At 49.6% G+C, this 22,004-nt stretch overlaps 1 protein-coding gene across 1 annotated transcript; it reads right to left on the bottom strand.

The window, feature by feature from the left end:
* Positions 1 to 395: 395 nt before the first annotated feature.
* On the bottom strand, positions 396 to 21,592 carry LOC118517480 (homeobox protein Hmx). The gene is made up of 4 exons (XM_036063661.1): positions 19,757 to 21,592; positions 2,874 to 2,989; positions 924 to 1,308; positions 396 to 844 (listed from the first exon to the last, which is right to left on the bottom strand). The coding sequence occupies exons 1-4, from the start codon at positions 20,719 to 20,721 to the stop codon at positions 532 to 534; spliced, it is 1,779 nt and encodes a 592-aa protein (XP_035919554.1). The 5' UTR covers positions 20,722 to 21,592; the 3' UTR covers positions 396 to 531.
* Between the last annotated feature and the right edge of the window lie 412 nt (positions 21,593 to 22,004).

Here is a 22,004-nt window from a genome sequence, read left to right as displayed (position 1 = left end):
ACTTATAGAAGCGATAGTGGCGTACCTCCTAGCACATGCTCAACCCATTGCTTCCAATGAAACAGGAAACATAAATCGAACCCCCCCCAAAAAAAAAAAAACAAAAATGGGCGCAAGAGAGCTTATTTAATTTACTACTTTTAGGTCGATATATCATTTTCTAGATTTTAGTATTCCAGTGGTTTCGTCCCGAGGCGTAGCATCTAACAGGCGCGCTAAGTAGTAGTCGGCGATTGTTTTTCTTTTTGTTCTCCCCCCCCCCCCCTCTCTCCGCTACACGAAACCGAATGGGTGCCCCACTGTGTTTAATACTCGCGAGTATGCAGTGTGTGGTTGTGAGTATCTGTGTATGTGTGAGTATCTTTGTTTCTCCTCATCACCTCTCTCTCTCTCTCTCTCTCTCTCTCTCTCTCTCTTGATCATAACGCATATGAAGGAAGTCCGAAGGTGTGGCTAGTGTGGTATGGTAGAGACCCGAGTCCTCCGTACCACTTACCCGAGCTGTCCAACGTCGGCTCCCGGTAGCCTCCATTACACCAGCGAGGAGAGCGGTGGCCGTGGCGGTGAACCGGCACGGCCAGCGGATGTGGTGTAGTAGAGCTGCTGCGAGTGAGGATGGGGTGGAGGCGGCACAAAGCCACCGGTCGCACCCTCGTGGTAGAGTACGGGGACCCGCACCAGCCGTTGGGCGGCGTGCGCCATGTTGGCCATGTTGGCTGCCTCCAGTTCGGCCGCTAGCTGCCGTTTCCATTTGTTCCGCCGGTTCTGGAACCAGATCTTTACCTGCGTTTCGGTGAGCCGAAGCGACGCGGCAAGTCCTGCACGTTCCGAGGAGCTGAGATAGCTGCGGGAAGGGTGAGGAGGAAGTGGTCCGGTCAGTAAGCCGTACCCCACCGAACGGTGAACAAACGCCGGCGACTTACCGTTTCAGGTCGAAGGTAGACTCGAGCTGGAACACCTGCGCCCGGGAAAAGACGGTTCGCGTTTTCTTCTTTCGCTTCGCCTGCATTGCACTGCCGTTGGAGTTTGGTGAGGCCGAATCGGACGGTCGATCACTTTCGTCGTCCTCCTCGATGATTTCCTGCCCATCGTCATCGGACTCGCAGTCGTCGCCGTTGCTAACGCCGCCGGAACCACCCGGACCACCGCCGGCACCCGGTCCGCCCATCCCGACGAGCCCGCCCGTACCGCCACACCCGGTTGCACGAGCACCGAGAAAGGCGGGATGGGGCGAGGGAGACTTCGATTGCTGGGATGGTGGCGGGGTCAGCGAGGGGGACTGGTTTTCGATCGCATTGGCGGAGTTGTCTGTAACGAGAGTTCCGAATGGGTGAGCGTTAGAGATCGTAATACTGCCTGTGGGACTTGGAGTTCTTCGGGACTAGCTCCAATAGCGGATCAAGCCCTAAGCAGAATGTTGAAGGCTCCTGACAGTGGAGGTATTAAACGAGGCCCCTTATGGAGTTGGGAGTTCTCTAACTAAATGAGGCTCCCAGGACCTATCAACCAGCTTAAAGAGGGAGCTTCAACCTGCTTATACTATGATACGACCCAGACTACCTCTGAGAATCAGGTGGACTAGGACCAGGTCTAGTACTACAAAGACTCAACAATCAACTTCCCTTCTCTCAAGAGAAGACATCAGGATATGGATACAACATACCAGCAATACTTAGTCTCTTTATCCAAGTTACCAAGGTCATCATCATACCACCAGAGTAAGTGACAGCTGTCCAAAGTCCTGCCAATGGATGAAACAAAACTCCAAAAACATCTTGCTACTTCATCTCACCCCCTTTCACCAGACATGTCCAGAGACTCGCCAATGTCTCTGGCAGTCTTCTCCTATTTCGCACGACCCCTCACGCCAGTACCCAACACTCCGCCGATGCCAAGGCGGGGGACGGGTTTTTATTTTGTTGTTCCCAACAGTATTTTGCCACTACAAATCGTACCGTATTTTAGGTTAAACTAGCTTTAACCTAGCCAGCCGAAGTACTTTAGTTTCGTCAGCCGTTTGTTGCCTCATGTTTCGCCGCTTCCTAGACGGCGTGCGGGTAGTGTACCTCGACGGCGTTGTCCAGTGTGTACTTACCTTCCCATTACCCTTTAATTTACCCCCCTCCCTCTACCCACCAAACCAGGCTCGTACCAGGCTTCACGTTTCATGCTCTGGACCCATGTTTTGCACTGTCCGGTGTATGCCAGAAAAGCCAACAAGAAGACACCAACCGTTCGGGCAAGGTCGCTGCTAAGTTGAAAGCAGCTAACCGTAGGGAAGCCGTACAGTTTTGGGCGCACCTCCTTCTGCTCGCAACACTGCCGCGCGCGCGATGTCTCTCTTTTTCGGAGAGATTTAACACTTTGCCCCCCGCCCCCACCTTCCCACCGGGAAAGGGAAGCCATACCACGGGTATAGGCGATGGAGACACCGACACCCCGGCACGGTGTACAAGGGTACGGACCCGGTTTGTGCTAAGCCTCTTAAAAAACTGTTTGCTCAATAGTTTTGCAAATAGTTACGCTTGCTAAACACAACACCCGCAAAACAACACCCGACCGTCCGACGAGGGGGGGTTCGATTGTGTGAAGCACACACACACACACACCGATAGAAGTCTACTCGACCAAAGTCGGAAGGCGATGTGAGCATTCTGATACTTCCGCTCGGTGTGTGTGTGTTTGTTGCTGTTGCCTATCTTTACCTCCCTTTTAGCGTCAGGTTAGGAAGCTCAGCTAAATTGATTGTCGCTCTGCCCAGTTAGTTGTGGTGCAGTGTGGCGAGCTGTAGTATGACCCTTGAGTAAGTTGGTGCTTTCGAGGGCTCATCGTCTACTACCATTGCGTCAAGTTGCAGGAAAACTTAAACTTACCGTTGTTGGGGCTGTGGAAAGGCATCCGATGTGACGTCGGTGGCCAGGGCCAGCCGGGCGGGCAGAGTGCTGCATACCGATTAGCAATCGCACTCCACTGTGACATGAATCCCAATCTGCGAAAAAAAAAGAAAGAAAGAAAGAGTTGAAGCACATTAGTACGAGCGGATGGGCGATCTGTTCTGTGCTGTACCGTGACACAAGTATCGGGGCCGCCCCGTGTGGTCGGCAGTGAGCGGATAGTCTGATGATTGAAAGCAATGAATGTCGATTGGAAATGGAAGATTAGTCCCTCACGACGTGGCACGACAAAAGGATCCTTTGCAACTTGACTCGCCCTAACCGTTACCGCCGCTCTGCTAGCGTGCGCCGAGTTGGGGATGAATATAATTGAGGTTAGTACGGTTCTATATTAGGCAAGCGGTTGAAAGCGAAGTTAAAAACCAGGGGTTCAGATGGATATTTTTAATATCCTCACTCTCTCGCTCTCTCTCTCTCTCTCTTCTTGCTCTTCTTTTCATGAACCCGGTACGTACCCCAGCCGCACTGAGTCACAAGTCCTCTTGCAGCAATTACTCAGCGACTTCGTGTTATCTGCAGAACCGAACATCGAGAGCACTCGATTGGTCTAGGATGTACAACAAAAGGGCAGAAAGAGTTACATACCCAGGTAGTCTTGAGGTTATCGTCAACAGCTACACTCCTGCCTGCTGGGAACAGTACCAGGCCCTATACATACGTACATAAATAAATGTTGTTGCTTTTCCGTTGATTCCTGAGATATCGGATTGATTCCTTGAACAAATACCGAACAACAACAGGGGAAAAAAAAGAAGCAAGCAAGGGCACGCATGTTGTACATCATCGACCGCCATCAACTACCCCTTTCAAGCCCAGTCAAGCCAGGAGGGGTTAGCAGCCAGTTGGCCCGCGGGGTTCGGGAACTTGTTGACGTGTGATTATCCTTGGCTTACGCCCAAGAAGAGAACAAAACGTGTTGGATTCCTTCGTGACGGGGTTGGGTTTTCTCCTCTTCTACTTCTTCTAGTGCCTTATATCTTCCAGATCCTCTCTCTCTCTCTCTCTCTCTCTCCCTTTACATCTCTGTGTATTCTGCTATGGTTACGCTTCAGGACATCATCGGCAGCTTACGGCACCAGGAAAAACCTCGGACGGTTTTTGTGCCGTTGCGATGCCAACCCGGCGCACCGTCGATGCGTATATGTGTCCAGTCGAATGAAGATAAATGTGAAGGCCTACCAGCTACCGCAGCTCACCATCCATCCATCCATCCACACCGGTCGGTGAGCGTAACGCTCGAAGGGTAAGGGGGTTCTAACGGGCCGGCGGAACTTCGATTATAATAGCCCAGTTACGCGTGTACCGGGCAAATCCCGCCCGGTCCGGCTCATGTCGAGCAACGGTTGCCAATAAATTATGCGATGTAATGAGAAGATCCTCGGCTCCTGCGCTGCGGCGGCAACACCGAGGTAGGGAGTTTTTGCAGATCCATTTGAATAAATTTACACCCGTTCGTTTTAGTGGCGAGCCGGTTTTAGTTTATCATTAACAGTAGCTTGTTAGCTTCACCCTATTTTATATACCTCTCTCTCTCTCTCTCTTGCTCTCTCTCTCTTGCTCTCTCTGTCTCTCTCTTTCTGCCATTCGGTACTTTCATTACTGAGCTCTCGCTCTCTCCAGTTCAGGAGTAATTCGCCAAAAGCCAAAGCACTTCAATGGACCCAATTGAGGCGAAGTATAATCGGTCGGCATAAATAGAGTGGTTTTCGAGGCTTAAAAGGATTCCAGGGAGTGGTGGGGCGAGGTAGGGCGTCATAGATTTTTCAAAACACACACACACACACACACACTGATTTTAAAAACACAAATACTGAAACGGTTTTGATTGCAGTCAAACGAACCGGTCGAAAACTTTTGACACAACAAAAGCCTGCAACTCAAGCTCACTAATCGGCGCCATCTTTTTTTTCGGTTTTCGGCTTTTTGAGGTTATGTTTTTTTTTTGTTCTGTCAGCTAGAACAAAGTAGATACACATTCGATAACATATCGTCGATAAACGATGGAGGTTTTTCGTTTTTTCGGTCACAAACAATCAACGCTCTATTCCGCCATCTTTTTTTTGTCGCTTTTGGTCCAATCACGCTAGAAAAGTAGGTAGAATATAAACATTGGATCGCTTAAAATCGATCGAATGCGTCCACTTAAACCGGGGAGGTGGGGGAGGTGTACTAAGCCGGGAAGTTCCGCGGGTTGCCTCGAGGACTCGATTTTAATGGCGCTTTTCGCACAAACAATGGCGCCCGTGTATCGCGTGTTGTTTGCTGGTTCTTTCTTCGTTTTTCGCTTCTAGTACGGGTAGTAGTTTACAAGGCTAACTCCCCCCCACCCGATGGGAGATCGAATTCTGGAATTGAAAAAGTAAAACTTTCAATTCTTGCTATACCGCCCGAAGCGTTCCCTTCGGAGTGCGGTGGCGGACACGAGGACACAAAGGAGCGCGTCAGACGGTAGTCGTTCTGGTCGGAAGTTCTGCTCTCGTAAACCGGCTTTATCGATCCCGGCTGTTTTTGGCCGGGTCCGTTGGTCGTCCATTATTTCGCCGATCGGTTCGAACTTCGCCGCAGACGGGCGAAGCTAATCATTTGGTGGCAGACAGACGGTAAAGCGCCACCATCGGCAATTTGTTGTGCGGTTTTTGTGGTTTTCTTATGGCATTTGGAGTTGCCTTTTTTTTACAGTAGCTCCGTGTGTGTTTGGTTCGATTTTTATTGTGCAGCCATCTTTGCGGACGATGTAAAGAGGACGCTACACCATTGTGCACTCTCTCGCTCTCTGCATCCATTCCGGCAGCTTAATTGACTATTGAGCAGATAGTTCTTGGAGCGGAACTTTGTCACAACAAATTTCCTGCGGCAAAACCGGGAGCTCCGGATGGATGTTTGATGAGAAACTTTTACAACCCCGGTAATAAATAGCTAATAAAGGAGCGCTGTATTGATGAAGTCATCGTACGGTGGATGATGTCGCCTGGCACATCCTGCACGTGCATTAACTTTTCCATTCACCTCGCGGAAACGGTAATTCCCTATCCACTTCGACGGTTGTTGACTCGTGTAATTTGTTGCTGAAAAATGTGCCCTTGAATGTCCTCGAATCCGCCTCGTACCCCGTCACCTACCCGCAGATTGTCGCACCCTCGAGTTCAGCCTCCAGCTCGGAGAAATCCCTGCTCGGGTCCGATGCTTCAAAGACTATTAACGCTAATCGCATTAACAATTAGCGCTGCATTGATTGTATTGTCGACGTCCGTACCCGCACACGCACACACAAATCGGTGTCATTAATACCGGTGTTATGATGTGTGGTAAATGCGCGTGAAGAGATCAGCCATTACACAAGGCCTCACTTTCGGGGGCCCGCAACCGTCGGTGATTGGGGGCAATAGCTGGGAGGTGCGGTGAGGTTTCGCGCCTGATTCGGCTGATATCGTACCGGTCGGTGTAAACGCTACCGAACTGAACCGAAACAATGACACTGCCGTGCGGTTCCAGCTCGGATTAACGTCTGCCAGACACTCTTAGCTGCGTGTCTTCACAGTTAGGTGTGCAAGTAGCAATTGTGCCCAAGAAACGACAATGTTGAGCCAGAAAAAAAAACAGAGCGTGTACCTTCTTCCCGATGCCGGTTATCGATTGTGAAGCCCACCAAGTGTGAGGACCAGCCGCGGCACTTCACCGTCCAACACACCCCAGCAATGGTAAGGCTCTGGTACGAGCCTTCGACGGCTAAAATGAGGTTAGAAAAGTTTGTCTGCTTCGAACGGCCCTACCAACGGTCCGATTATGATTCTTAGGTGCGGCGGTGCACCTAAGACAATAAGGCACGAACAGCGGCCGAAAAGGTCAACACTGTCAACTTACCATGTGCGCGCGCGGGAAAGTGGACGCGCGTTTGAGTCCGCAAGCGCCCAGTGCTAATGTACCGTGGCAGGTGTGCACACGGGATTATGGAGACGGTCCACCACCACCACCACCACCCGCGGAACCGTTGCGAAACGAACGCTCCCAATCTGGGCCTGCGGTCCATAATCGAGACGTTTTGCTAATGCCTCGCAGGGTTCAAGTGTGGACGTAAGTCGGCTGTCAAAGTTCAGCTGCTCACTTGAGGTGCTACGCGTCTGGTATTAGCTGGCTGGTTGGGCGACGTTTCAGTTTCGCTCGCTATTAATTGCTCAGGCTCGGTACTCGGAGTGGAACGTCTGGGTACTCTTCCAGGATATGCCCATTAAAATGTACATGAGTGTTTCAGCCTGCTTATTTTTAATTTACTTGTAAAACTAAGCATAGCTTAACGTCCATACTCATCCAGAATTATGAATAGGAATTTTTGAATCTCACAAAAATGATGTCTACCCCGTATCAGGAATTGTCCAATATCCTACATTTCGTCCATTTTGCAATTTTGCTCTTCCTGTGTCGTTGGTGTCGCGTTACTTGCGGATGACGTTACAGTTTCGCTAGCTTTTAATTGCTCGGGCTCGGTACTCGAAGAGGAACGTCTGAGTACTTCCAGGATTTGCGCATTCAAATGTATATGAGTGTTGGCGTTCGCTATTTTTTAAAGTTTTTGTAAAACTAAGCATAGCTTAACGTCCATACTCATCCAGAATTATGAATAGCAATTTTTTAATCGCACAAAAATGATGTATACCCCGTATCAGGAAATGTCCAATATCCTACATTTCGTCCATTTTGCAATTCTCCCCTTCTTGAGTCTGTTTTTTTTTTTTTCACTGTGCATGTCTGGTTCATCCCTCTCGAATGCTCATCCACACTCAAACACACATACCAGGTCGCAAACATCCGTGTCGAGTGGCCACCACACGTCACCATAAATCATGCATCCACTCATTAGGCACCCCGGGAGCCCGTCAGTTTGTCCGCAGCGTGTACCGCAAAACCGCCCGGAAGATTAATAAATTAAAAGGCGTCACCCGGACTCCGACCTGCTGCTGCTCCATCGTCCAGCGTCCTGGATGTGCCGAGTGCGCATGCATGAGACAACCGCTACACACGCAGACACACGGACCACGCAGAAACACCCCTTACGGTCGCATCGGCCCTCAAAAAACCCGGTTGCCCCGACGCCCGATGTTCATAAGTAACGATTTAATGATGTTGTCCAGATAGCTCGTAAAACAGTGGTTGCACTGCAATTGACTATTTCCGCTCGGGGCTCGTAATATTCGTCTGTTACTTTGGCTCTCGCTTACGCTGCTGTCCAAGGGAAGGTTGGCAAATGGTTCGGTTTTCGGACGATCCCTTAAACAAAACAAAAAAAAACAGGGAGCGTTTACGAACGGTTCGTTACTGCTCCAGCACACCAACGCTGGGGTGATTCCTCGTGAGAAACCGCTAAACCTCAGCACACCCCTCGTAGAGTGGCCGGATGGAGGAGTGATACGCTTGACATGCACAGAAGCACGCTCCCCTTCGAAAGCGTACGGAAACTCGAGCGTAAACGTAAATAATGGTGATAATTTATTGAATTAGGCACGGTAAAAGTGCGTGTAAGTGTACCATTAATGGCGTTTAAATGGAAGACGCTGTCATTTAATTGACTTCAAGAGTTGGGGACCGAGGGCGAGATGGCTTTTCCAGCTCTGGGAGCTTTGGGTCAGGAGTGATACATCTAATTGGCAACCATTTTGCTGGTACATCTTTCGGGGGGAAGATTGTGTGCATGTACATGTAGATAATACATGTCAACGTGTTTGGTTGTGCTTTCTAATGGTGACATATTAATCAAAATGGCGATTTTAAGGACTGAAGACGAGCGAAAGATGATGACTATCAGTAATACTTGAAGATCGTACTTCATATGTCTCCTAGTAGCACTGCATAGTTAACTTTAGTCAATATCTTCTTGAAAGGACTTCTCCTGTCTTTTCTAGCCTCCTTGGTGAGCTTTTACCTATTGCTGGATAGCCAGATTAAGGTACATGTGAGCTAATGTCACTCAAAAATACCTGCCGAACTACCAACTGTTCTTCTCTAATGTCAATTTATTCGCACAGAGTTCATTTTGAGAATTCGATGTTATGTCATCCTGGTGTATTTGTTGCTAATGGAGTTCCTGATAAACTTCCTCTTTGTGGATAACTTCATTTGACATTTAGGGAGGCACCGCAAAGTGTTCATCGCCCACCACTTGTACCAAGAAACCTCTTCGTAAAAGAGAACTCAAAGCCCAGAGGAGTTTAGTGGGGGGCCTGGTCTAAGAAGAGCTCTTTCCCAAGTGGCAACGATCGACTATCAGGATTTTTCCATCAAGACACCTCATCGCCCAAAAGGTCCTTACCGTAAGGCCGCGAGTTTTGAGAGGCGTATCTTTCTATGTATGTATCTTTCTAAGGGGGCAGGACCAGAGTTCAAATCCCATCCAGACCGCCTCCCCAAACGTAGGGCTGACCAAGACCTCTCGAGGTTGTAGGTCGAATCATTTAGAACCGAACTTCACAAAGGTCCTCGCATAATGTCTCCGCCTGGACTCTGATTCTAGCCCAGAGTCAGTAGATTTGTTTTGTTGAGGGGCTACGTCAACTTCCTTTCTGTATATGTTCTCCAAAGGGTAGGCTCACCGTCTAAGAAGACATCTCTTCGTCTAGGTCTATGTCTACGAAGACATGCCAAGCGGTCTTATTGTCTAGAAGACTCCAAAGAGCTTCCAGAACTTCTATAGTTCTTCAGCCTACCATTTTCTACCAGAGTTCTTCAGCCGCCACTGAGTGTCCTGATGTTTAGATACGCCTCCGTTTGACACTTCAACTTCAAGAATTCTTGACTCTACCATATCTCTGGCGGGATCATTCACGGTGGAGAAGATCCGGATGAGATTCAACATCAGATCCTGCCGTGTGATACATCAAGAAGAGAAACTTCAGTTTGCCAATATACTGTCACCAAAATCTCTCATCACGTCATGCCGTCGGGCAGTGACACTTCACAAGAAGTGCAAAACTCACACTTTCGGTACAGCTCAGCATCATCTCATCTCGTTCACTTACACTTACGCACAATAGCAAACGCGATTGTTAAACAGCATATAAACGCACAATAACCCGTCGGCAAACGCTTACCGTGCCGTGTACTCTGGCATATTTTTTTCCATCACTCGTAATCGAACCTCAAGCTGAAAGAAGAAATAAATTATCGCCAGTCAGCCAGCGACTAGCACCTGGGTACACAGGGAAGGTGACGAATAATGGCTACCAATTGGCACCGTCGTATCTACGCGTTTACAAACGCATACACCTGCCCGTCGGGCATTGTTTGGTTTACCAGGCCCTGCTGCTACACACATAATTGTGAATCGGTACAGGAGCAAATCGGCCACCATTCGATTGAACATTATTAAGGGCCAAGCAGCAGTGAAAAAACACACACACACACACACACACACAAACCAGATGTCGCAGGAATTGGTATCTGGTGTTTGCATTGCGGAAACAAAACAGCAGCACATACACACTCACCAAAAAAAACCTGCGCTCCAATCTATTGACGCGATCAGGAACAGTTGTACCCCGTTCCGGCGAATCAGTTAAAAATCGCCCCGGACGCTCTTAAAACGCTAATTGTCGACGAATAGAGAGACTGCGAGTGGGGCAACAACAAAAAAAAACAAGAACAAAACGCCGCAGAGAAGACAAGACCTACACACACACACACACATCGATACCGACGCACAAAATGAGCGCCGGAAGCTGGCAGGCAATCACACTAAGCCCATCATGTCATTGCAGCAGCAGAAAAGCTCGTCCTCTTACAGAACCCTGACAACCTCTAACCCTCCTGACAAACCTGTCTAACCGGTGAACAATCGTGTACCGAACACACTCGTACAGGATGTATAAAACATTCCGCCTCCAACGTGTGTGTGTGTGTGTGCCAGGACATCGCGCTATTTACAGCAGAACGTCACCGGTTAGGCATCAGAACGCACCGCACAGCAGACAGACGGGCTTTTGTCGCGCTCATTGTCGATCGATCGAGCCTATTGTACTGCCGAGCACTGTGTACTCCCTTGACCCCTTCGCCCGTTCACAGTCAGTCTGTCGGGAACGGGTTGAGTTCAGTAGAGCAGCACCTACACCCACACACACACACGCCGCTTCCACCGGAGCGGACGCACTTGATGATGAGTTTGTCATCAGGACTGACATCGATTAATCGCTCCTGCAGGGCTGCACATACAGACACACACAGCGAGCGTACGGTTGCGGATGGATGCAAATGGAATCACTAATTGTGCCGATGAAAGGGCCTGCCAACCGATGAGTTCGGCGTGTGTGTGTGTGTGTGGTTTTTGCTATTTGTACGGATGCTGCATGCCCAGGTAATGGGGCGACTTGCAGTAGTAGACAGTAGTGATGGGTATTTCGGAATGATTGAACCAAGTGGGAAGTAGGTTCTTTTGCACAACTTAATTTTCTCTATAAACATGATATGATTATTAGGCATAACTACATATGTTAACTGTTTCCTGAAGCATATCTAACACCTTGCAAATAGAAGGTTCCTGCCATATTGGATCGGTACAATTGGGACTAGACTAGCCGAACGGTCAAAGTCGAGGTTCTTATCGGTCAACAACGTACGACACCTTTCATGGGGACCTCTAAATCGAGGCAGCTAATAGGAGGCCCCTTATACGAGGCCTCTGCTACTATGACCCTTATAAGAGGCAACCGACGGGGTCTTTAGATGCTGAGCTATTCCGACCACCATTTAGATCAACCACTAACTGTTGTAGCACGGACTTGTATTCACGGACTATGCTTATATAGAGTAGCATCACAACGCGTTTTCTGACTAATGCAATGCAGCTTAGAGGGTTACATCAGTTTGGACCAGAGTTTCTGTCTCTTAGACATATGTGAGTACTACGACTCTAAACGTCATATACATAGGTGCCAGCTTCATTCGTCGCGTGACAGTTATTTTGATTGCGGTAGGTCTCTCTAGAAACCCCATTAAATAAATATCTATTTCTTAGTAGGTTCCACCGAATCACCAAACTAGGTTCGTTCGTTCCCATCACCAACAGACGGCCAAGCAATCTAGAGCGTGTTTCATCTGCATGGGCCCAGATTGACATTGTACTACGACTAATTGCACACTCATGCAACACATTCCCTGTGGCTACGGGTACGATTCTCCGGCTCGCCACTAACACTTGCCGTACCGAAACGACACCATCGACCGACCGATTGACAGGTGCCGAGCACTAACAGTTCCCTGCGTGCCAAGTATGCTTTCCCCGTAGGTCTTATTCGTTCGTGTGTCTGTGTGGGGGACCGTATTGATCGATAGTTTTGCTAGCCGCACGACAACGACAAGCTGCCGGGTGGTTTATTTCGGGAAAACTCATCAGAATGCCTGACACCTGCATCGGTGCCACCAAGGCAAGGAAGGATGCAAATTCACACACACACACACACACACACACACACACACACACACACACACACACACACACTACACGTGTTGTCACATCTTTCATTCGGCACGAGCAAAATCAATCACCGCCTCATATCCGCCATCACCGGTTTTTGCACATCACTTCCAGGACAACATTGCGCTTGCCTTGCTGCGTGTACGTGCGTTGCCTACGTTGCAGGCGCTTACACCGGTCGGCACAATTTGTGTGATTGGATCCAGCGCTCTAACCCGGGGCCGGGTGTGCCAGGTGATGATGCGCCAGCCTTACCCATCGTTAAGAATGTCCTTACCTGCCTCTTCCCACCCTTCCTCCCCTTCCCCTCGACACATCCTTCTACCGCATCTCATTGACGCTCGTAACAGTCGTAAGTGCTCACTTAATTTTGCCTGGATTTCAATCATTCTTTTTAAATTTTCCCTCCACCGGTGCATTTTCATTTAGCTTACATCGACCTCCTCCCTTCTTCCCCCCCCCCCCCCTCAAACAGTTCAATTGAATGAGATATTTTTTGTTGTAAAAGCGTAGGCACAAAAAAAGGCGATCACTTGCGGGTATTCCTATAGGGAGATTTTCTATAAGCGGCCGTGTCCCAAATGCGCTCACACACACACGCGCGCGCGCGCATCATCTTTGATCGCTAAGGAAGGCCCGGCGAGCTACATCAGCTGCCGAGGGGGGGAGTGTCATAATCTTGCGTGTCTTTTCAATTTGCTTTAAACGAAAATAACATAACCATTAGGCGCATAACGGGCGGCTTCGGCGAGAGCGAGCACGCGTTTGTATTCTCTCCGTTTTTTTCAATTATGTTGATTGATCTTCTTTTAAGATTTAGAGCCTTCGCGGTGCTGGGGAGGGGAGTTCTTTGTTGTAACTACCCTCGCTCTCCTCCTCCACCGCACGCGCCCATCCAACCATCACCCCATTGTGTGGTTTTTGCGTGGATAAAGCTGAAAAGTGAGCACACACAGCTTTTGACTGCGACTTGGCGGGTGTAGGCAACAACGACAACAGCAACAACAACAAAAAAGCCGGCAAAAGTGCACCACCACCAAACTCGGGATGAGCATTCTGTAAATTATGCTGAACGAAACAACAAACCCTTGCCGATTGCGATGTCTGTGTGTTGTGTGTGTGTGTGCAACTAACCAAAACCGAGCGAGCAAGACCTGAAGAGGAAACAAAAGGCCCTCACCGCCTCAAGTTTTGCTTTTTCCACCGCCAACGATTTTCCGGCACCGGGAGCTCCAGCTGTGTGTAAAACCACCGGCGGGCGCGTTGTTGTTGTTAACTTATCGCTTGTTTCATTCGTCCAATTTGGCCCGGTCCAGCACTAGCGTCCCTGGCCCTTCCCGGGGGGGGGGGACCATCCAAACCGTTTTGCTGAGCACGGAAACCGCTCGGAAAAATAATCATCGTCCTTACACCTTACACCGGGCCGTCTCCCGCCCCCCACCCACGGATTTCGAGCGGATTGCTTCACGACTCATTTGACCGGTTGAAGAAATTAGACCAGAGTTCCAGGACTCACGCGCGAAACACTGCCTATTGACTCAGCTCATAGTTTCCAGGGAATCCTCTGCTCGACTGGCGGGCCGGCTGGCTGGAAATGGTTTCCGGCGCTTTGTCTTTGCTGTGTGTTTTGTTTTGACTTCTTCTGGGGTTTTTTTTTATTTTGCTCATTGCTCGCTCGCCTATTCGAACTGCGGTAGCTCGAGGCAACCGAACATAACAATTAGTGTAAAATACAAATTAACCGTTATCATGATTAACGTTCAATTGACATTGTTGCATTTGTGCGGTGGAGGGGGTGGTGAGGGAGAGAGGAAAAATCGCGTTTGTGTAAAATGCCCCCCCCTGCCCCCCTCCAAATTATGCCTATTATAGCAAACCGTATCCATTACGCAAAACAAAACGAATACACACACACACATTGTAATCATGATTGGTGCTATTAGCGTGCGAATGTTCCACCGTGTCTGGTGGGTTTTTATTAATGTTAATAACAGTTTTTTTTTGCTCCCCATTGGCATCAATTTAAAAGCGCGTAATTAAAAGTAAGGGTCAAAAGTTGGCAGTAATTAAGTGAGATTCATTATTGGGTGACGTGCGCTATTAAAGGGGTAATGAGGTTAAATTCTAGCTAGAGTTTTGAAGCGCACGCTTTAAACGGGAGGAGATCGTTTGCACCGGTGCGGATTGCATACCTTTTGGGCTGGTTGTATGCAATCGGCGCTACGAACGACACTTTACAAGCTCAGGAGATCTTGGTCTCCTTGGTTGACTCACGGTCGAGATCTGTCGTCTGGTAATACAATATCCAGACCTTTCTCAAGGACGCATCAACGTTATCACTCAATGTCCAACTCCATTCAGCTTGGGCGTCCTCCCAACGCCTTGTCAAACCAACCAAACAATTCCATCTCAACTTGGGCTCCTACCAACGCGTCCTCTGTCGAAGTGGAAGGCCTAAAATGGCTTTACTGGGAGAAAGTCGTCCGATGGTATTCTCATGACATGCCCAGAGCCCACCAGACGCAAGCCTAGTCTATGCCAAGAGCTAGACTTATACAAGCTGGTCCTCGCGGTTTCCAGCTCCGAGTCTCGGATGGTTCTCACTAGCGTCAACGTCCCTCGGTAGGCAGCAATGAGCCTTGAGAGCTTTCTACCCACCTTCACCAGACATGTGGTGATGCCTCCATAATCCATAAGGAAGGCTTCAAAAGACTTTACCGGGACTGAGTCTCCCGTTGCCATTCTCTGCATTAATCTAATTTGCTATGCAACAGTTCCTAAAGCTCAACTCCTCGATTATTCTTCCTCAAAATTGTTGCACAACTACATAGGTGAGATCACCTATTTGTTTACCACCATCGTTTAGGTTAATTCACATCTTCTGAGGTGAGCTTCGGATTGCTTTCCGGAAGATAGTCCTCGAAAATCTCAACACCGAAACTCGGATGTCCTTCTCTAGAGTCAGATTGAAGAGAAAACAAGCAAGTCAATCGCTTGGTACATTTGGGGGTAACAGAATACCTTGAGATGTGGGTCATTGCTATTCTTCCAAGCCTGATTAACTTGGCCTCATTTCCTGCCTATAGTTCTCAATCAATCAAGAGATATTAAAAGACTGGCTACTATTCCGCAATCTTCTCTCTAAAGTTTGGTCTCCTGATCGCTATACACGCTGCGTCGGCAATAATCAAATATTCTCGCTGCTTGTGGAAAAAAAAACACACACAGTCTAACTTCAATCAATCAATTTCCGGTAAGGTAGTAATTAAATTAAAATCACCGCCACCGGCATTAAACATTTGACACCAGCCGAAAGGAGCCGACGGGTCAATGGTGGCCCCGGAAGCTATTTGTCGTTGATTTCGCACCCAGCGCGTTAACAACAGTTTGCCTCGGGGCATGCAGCCCCGGCTATACATATGGCCGGAAGTGAGCGTATGGGGATTAAGAGGCGGTTTTTTATGTTTTGTCGGTGCTAGACCGACTGTTTAAAACTGCAGCTCGTGTTAGGAAGAGTGAGCAATATAATTCGTCAGTTGGAATTTTTCCAAAAAACACGCCCGAGGCACTTACGGCTAATGCCTGTAACGTATCCTTACATCAATAAGTGAGCGGTATGGATGCGCGATGTGGATTAAAAATTCTATTTTCATTTTTCCTTTAATAACCCCCGACTTATTTCTTGCCTTTGAGGACCCTGATCGTACCGTTGGGAGTCCGGGTCCGGGCAAACCCCCATAATCCACGCTCGATAGCGAAAGCTAGCAGCTATTTACTTTGTTAATTAGTTTAAAATAACGCATTCCACCCTTGACCGCAGAAGTAAAAAAAAACCGAATGAAAAGAACGAGCTGTTCAGCCAACAAAAAAAAACTCCACCAACGATATAGATAAGAACCGCTTTGATATCTCGAAACCTTTGTTGCCGAGTGAGTGAGCGCGCGCCCGAATGTTAGGCTACACGCACAGCTTAGGAGGGATATCGTATCGCTCACCGGTGCGCACGTGCCAAAGTACCGGAGCGTCCTAATGAAATTTCATGATTAACAAATTGATAATGATCGTACGGTGAGGCGAACGCATAAACACGCTCGCCCCCCTTATCCCGTTTACCCACCGCCGGTAATTGGTTTCTAACCTATCCGTTCACCCTGTCTCCCGCTCCCAAAAGCCGAACAGGCCCTCCGCAGGCATAGATCGTGTGCGGCCGATAAGCGCGTCGGATCGGTCGTCACTGCTATTACGGCCACATTTAACTGTCTGCCGGAATTTATTGGCTTTCTAAAGTAGCCACGCGTAAGCTCGTGTTTTGTGTTAGTTTCTCTTTACCCCTGTTTGTGTTTTTTCTTCCTGTTTTGCTCCCTTATAATAAACACGAGGTACCGAAAACCGTTTTGCCTGGCTCATAATTCGTACACATTTAATTAACAAATCGCCACCGAATGTTGTTGATGATAGACGCGCGCACGCGCCAAATGACAGCTTAGTAAGCCATTCGGTATCGTCCCCAAGCGGCCCCACGATGAGCGAGCACCCAAGCAACAACTGTCAAAACGGTTTAGCCCCAGCAAAGGTAAACAAACAAACTTGCCGCATCGGTAGCCTCCCTTTTCTTTTTCGCTTCCAACCATTACAGTGTGTGTGTGTGTGTAGCTTATGTCATCCTCAACTTTTTTTTAGTGGGGGGAAGGGGGGGAAGCAAAGGGTAAAGCGATGAGACAGGGCACAAAAACTACAATAGTTGACCTCGCCTCGTAACGATACGCCTAATTTTGCGCAAATTAATCTAGCAACTAATTTGTGAAATGGAACAATAATGAGCCTATCGCATGTCGGCTAATCGTTCCGGTGTACTCGCGGTCCCGGGCATCGATACGGACGGTTTTAGATCACCAAAAAAAAAGGGCACGACGACAAGCCGAAACACATTCACAGGAAGCTGAACGATTCCGGGAGTTTTCAATTCCGGCACTTTAGCACTAGACACTAATTGTTTCACGTCCCTATTTCGGTTCCCGGAGCGATAGTAACACGATTGACAGAATGTGACGCAGCCCGTTTGACAGCTCGTTGACAGCGTGATGATAATACGCAAATTAGCTTCCAACCAAAAATATTAAACAATAAAGATCCATTTCAATTGCAATGGTTGCCTCCAACCTTTTGCGAAAGTATCGGAACGAACAATATTTATTCCCCAAAAAAAAAAACAAGCAATTGGAAGTGAACAAAAAGAAAAAAAAAGTCTGATGACGTATAATCTTTAAAAATCACTTGCTCGTACCCTCCGGGGCGTATCCCACAAAACACGGGGGAACAGCGACTGTCTTCGCCTAGCTCCAATGCCGTAATATGACACCGACACAGTCGAGAGTTTTCGCCGGAATCGTCTTACGCCGAATCGCGCCACGCTCACACCAAATAAAAACCTCGAATTAAGAATCCTTGGAAGGTGGCTGTAAATCCGCTTTGCCCTAAAACCCTGTCAGCCACTTAAAAACATTAGCTTGTTTATAACACTTAGGCGCGTTTCTCGCTTTTGCTTGCTGGGTGTTGTGTTGGTGGGCTCCCTTAACTCAGCTTTTCCGCCCCCCCGGAGATGTCTTTGCTTCCCACTGATCACGGTTACACGGATGGTTCGAAATTTCTGAGCAACTTTCCACCGTGTTAAAACCGTTGCTAGGATGCAGGTTCCACCGCCAACAAACGGTGTGCAAAGATTTGTTTTCTTTTCCGGTTGCGGTCCCGAAGCCCGGGAGGATTTTACCGGCCCGTGTTACCTTCACGCCTGTTTGTTTGTACAATTTCCATATTTAAGCATTTACCACCCGCCAGTAGCCAAATGATCCGCCCTTTGTGCATCCCTGTTTTTTTGTTTTGTTTTCGAAGTACATGCTCTACACCAAGATACCTCCTGACAGTTCAAACCTCACCCAGAATTGTGAGGTGATCAAGGTACCGGACGTTAGACAACGAACTGCACGTACATCTGTCACCCTCCGGTTTTGCTTTTTCGCTTCCGGTAAACCGTGCCCCATTATAGCGAATTACTCCCAATTAGTTACCAACCATGTCTTACGCAACGCTGTGCCCAAAAACCTTCGGCTAACATCACCACGTTCCCTTGTCTCTCGGGCGAGGATTTACCGCGGGATGAATATCCCCGGCAGGCAGGATGATCCGCTTGCAGGCAGCAGTGGAAAAAAAGGGATCACGGCTAAGTCGAGACTCGAAACACGACGACGGGTGGTCCCAGGTTTACGGGTAGCCCTGAGTCCCGGGAACCTAGCGCCTAGCTATTCAGCACCAACTGAACGACCGAGTGCGAGATCTAGAGGGGTCAATCTTTTGCTATTCTTTTCACTCGACACAACAAAGCTCACAGCCACAAGCGGCGTCTGTTGTTTCCTTTTTCAGGGTTTTTTTCTTTTTGGTTTGACAGTAGCTCTAGCAAAACATAATCTTAATTTGTTCATCCATTTGGTCTCGCACCGTGATATAAATGGCGGCACGGTTGAAGTGGCGCAGTTGCGACGAGGTCTCAGTCAATGCTGTTAACGCTTGATGCGCTTCTCCGTACCGACACATACCTCACAAGGCACCTCTCGTAGATCACGCACACACACACACAAAGATAGTACTATCTCAGCAACTGGAGTATCCAAATGGGAAGGTATAGACGTAAAACACATTAAATCAGAACCGATACAAAGGAAGTCCGTAGTGCAGCGACAGACGCCTCGAGCTGGCAGCATTGTCAGGTCTGCCGGGAATAAAGCAAACCACCACTATCGACAGAATGACACCTCACCATCGCGCGAAGTAATTACTCGCTATCGTTGGCGCTTTACCGCCAGCCGACGCCACGTAGCTACCGGCGGATGAAAAGTCAAACGGTAATGGGTAGATTTAGTTGCCTGATGTCAAATGTCTGGTCGCGTTGCCTCGGCCGTGATTCAGCGGCAGTCGTTGCGCTTCGGTGTAGCGTCGTGGCGACACGGCACGGTGATTAGATGCCGTGGTGTACCGCACTGTTCGACATGGGTTCTATGGCTGCATCGGTAATACGATTAAAAACAAAGTTCCATCCATCGACGTCGACGAGCTGGGAAGGTGTCGTCTTATCATACGCGGATACGGTTAGTACCTTGTCCAATGGGTTGGGTCGAGTTGATAGGGATAGGGTTTTGCATTGTACGTACTCGACAGTGGAATGTTGGGCAATTCTGGAGCAGAGCTTCAAGACGCCACCAAAACTCAAGGAACAAGAATTAAGGACCTCCAACACACACACACCCGCGCAGCTTTCAATCGAAACAGACCAAAATCGTAAGGATGCACCTACCTTGACAACATGGCGGCATCCTGCGTACTGGGCGTACCGTTCGTGCCAAGACTGACGGTTCCGTTCGAGACTGATGCTGCGGCCGCTGCAGCGGCTGCCGCCGCCGACAGCGGTAGCGACGGTACGGGCGTTATCACACCGATGCCCTTCTTCGAGACCGGCTCCGTCCGGCTCAGTATGCTCGAGATGGAGAAGCTGGTATAGCCCGGATTGGTCGACGTTTTGCCGACCGTCGGCTGTACCGGTGACTGCTGCTGCTGCTGCTGTTGCGTTTGCTGATGCTGTAGTTGATTGATATGCGAGTGAGGATGTAGCGGCGGATGCTGATGATGTGCGGGATGTTGGTGATGCTGCTGCTGCTGCTGCTGCTGCGGATGATGGTGATGATGGTGCTGCTGCTCTGGCGGAGTTTTCGGCGGGCTTAACCGTGAGTCGGGACTGTGGTTGAAGTTGTTGCTAGCGCTGTTGGTGGTGTTGATGGTGCTGTTGACCGGATTGGCCGGTACCGGGGCCGCCACCACCGGCGGCACATGGTAGGAACCGCAACCGTGCTGTCCGGCCGCCTGAGCCGCTGCTGCCGCCGCCTGATGGTGGAGGGCAGCGGCGGCCGCCGCAGCCGCCACCATCGCCGAATGATGCTGCAGCACAACACCGTGTCCGGCGGCCGCGTGCGGGCTCAGGTGGTTCTGCTGTTGGTGGTGCAGCTGCTGTTGGTGCTGCTGCTGCTGCTGCTGCAGTGATTGCGTTGGTGAGTGCGTTGGCTTTAATTGTTGTGGTGGTTGTTGAGATGGTGTGGAATAGGCCGACTGGTGGTGTTGAGTGTCGGGTGATGACCGCTGCTCATCATCACTGCCCGTCTGTCCCGGCTGCGGGCTATCGAGTGGCCGTGGACTCGGTTCCGGGCTTGACACTACGTTCACGTCAATGTCCACCTCCGGCGAGGACATGTTCGCTTCAAGGTTCATCGTTCGCACTGGTGAACTTGAAAACCGAGCCAAACACAAAATCACACGCACACACGGGAGAGTCTTTCGATCTGCACCAAAAATAGCTCACTTTTACAAACTACAATGCACGCCCGCGCTGCATAACTTTTAGGCGACCGCACGGAAACTGTTCTTCGTACAGCGAAGTCCTCCCTGCGTTGGAAGACTGTTGTTTGCGAGGTGTCCGCTCGCAATTGGTTGTTGAGTGTTGCCGCGCAGACAAGGTAGCAGGCAGGTTTTGCCCAAAATCGCCCCCGAAAATTGCGTCAGTCAGCCACACACGAACAACGTGTCGAGCGCAATGCCAACCATTCAGGCGCACGACCCTGCCACAGTACACACTGGCTCGAGGTTTATGGAGCACACGGTACGCCACATTCGCTCTCACATACAAACACCGACACTTCTACTCATACACACACACACACATGACTCGCACGACAAGTACCTTCGCTTCGGCGCTCCACTCACACACTGTGTATCCCCCCTTTTTCCTTGCCTCGTTGTGCTGTTCCTCACTCACTCTCTCACGCACGGTCGAACACTCCATGCACGATGACAAACGCGGTCACAACACTGCAAATAAATCGCGACGGTATGCCGGCGTACGCCTTCTCTGCGTACCAGTGCAGACCGGACCAGACGGAACGGATTGTTGTTGACTCGGCGGCGGGTGTGCAAATTATAACAACCCCTGCCTGGAACGTAAAAAAAAATTAACAAACAACCCGGAGATGCGCCAACCGTCCGAGTAGCCTAATATGGTCGCCCGCAAGGCAGTCTCGGCCGAGCTTTGTTTTTCTTTCACGTTGCAGTGCGCGAATGAACGGCAAGGATTCGCCCAAACACGACCGGAGCTGTGATGGGTATTTTTTCCTTCGGCGTGCGAACGGGACCGCATCCGACCCAGGTGCAGCTGTCTCGCTCCCGGCACGATGTGGTTCATCTCTTTCACGCGCTCGCTCGCAGTACGAGCCGTCCCTTTCGTCGTTATCCTTCAGTTTCCGGTTGGGCGGAGCTACGGTCGCGCTGCTCACCAACCAATCACCGGGCAGGAGTGCATCGAAACCATAACGGGGGGCCATCACACTATCGGCGTGGAGCATCCATCAGGACACAACGAAGTCTTCCTGGACGTAAAACCCTGGGCCTGTGGGCCGCTTCATCCTTAAGCTGGTACTTCTCTTTCCCGCCTATTGCGGCGTGCTCTTCACAACCCGGCAAACACTTTACACCGCGTAGCGAAGGATCCGAGCTAGCAC

The sequence above is a fragment of the Anopheles stephensi genome, chromosome X (genome assembly GCF_013141755.1).
Source record: "Anopheles stephensi strain Indian chromosome X, UCI_ANSTEP_V1.0, whole genome shotgun sequence".
NCBI lineage: Eukaryota > Metazoa > Arthropoda > Insecta > Diptera > Culicidae > Anopheles > Anopheles stephensi.
This window is presented reverse-complemented; position numbering and strand designations above follow the sequence as displayed.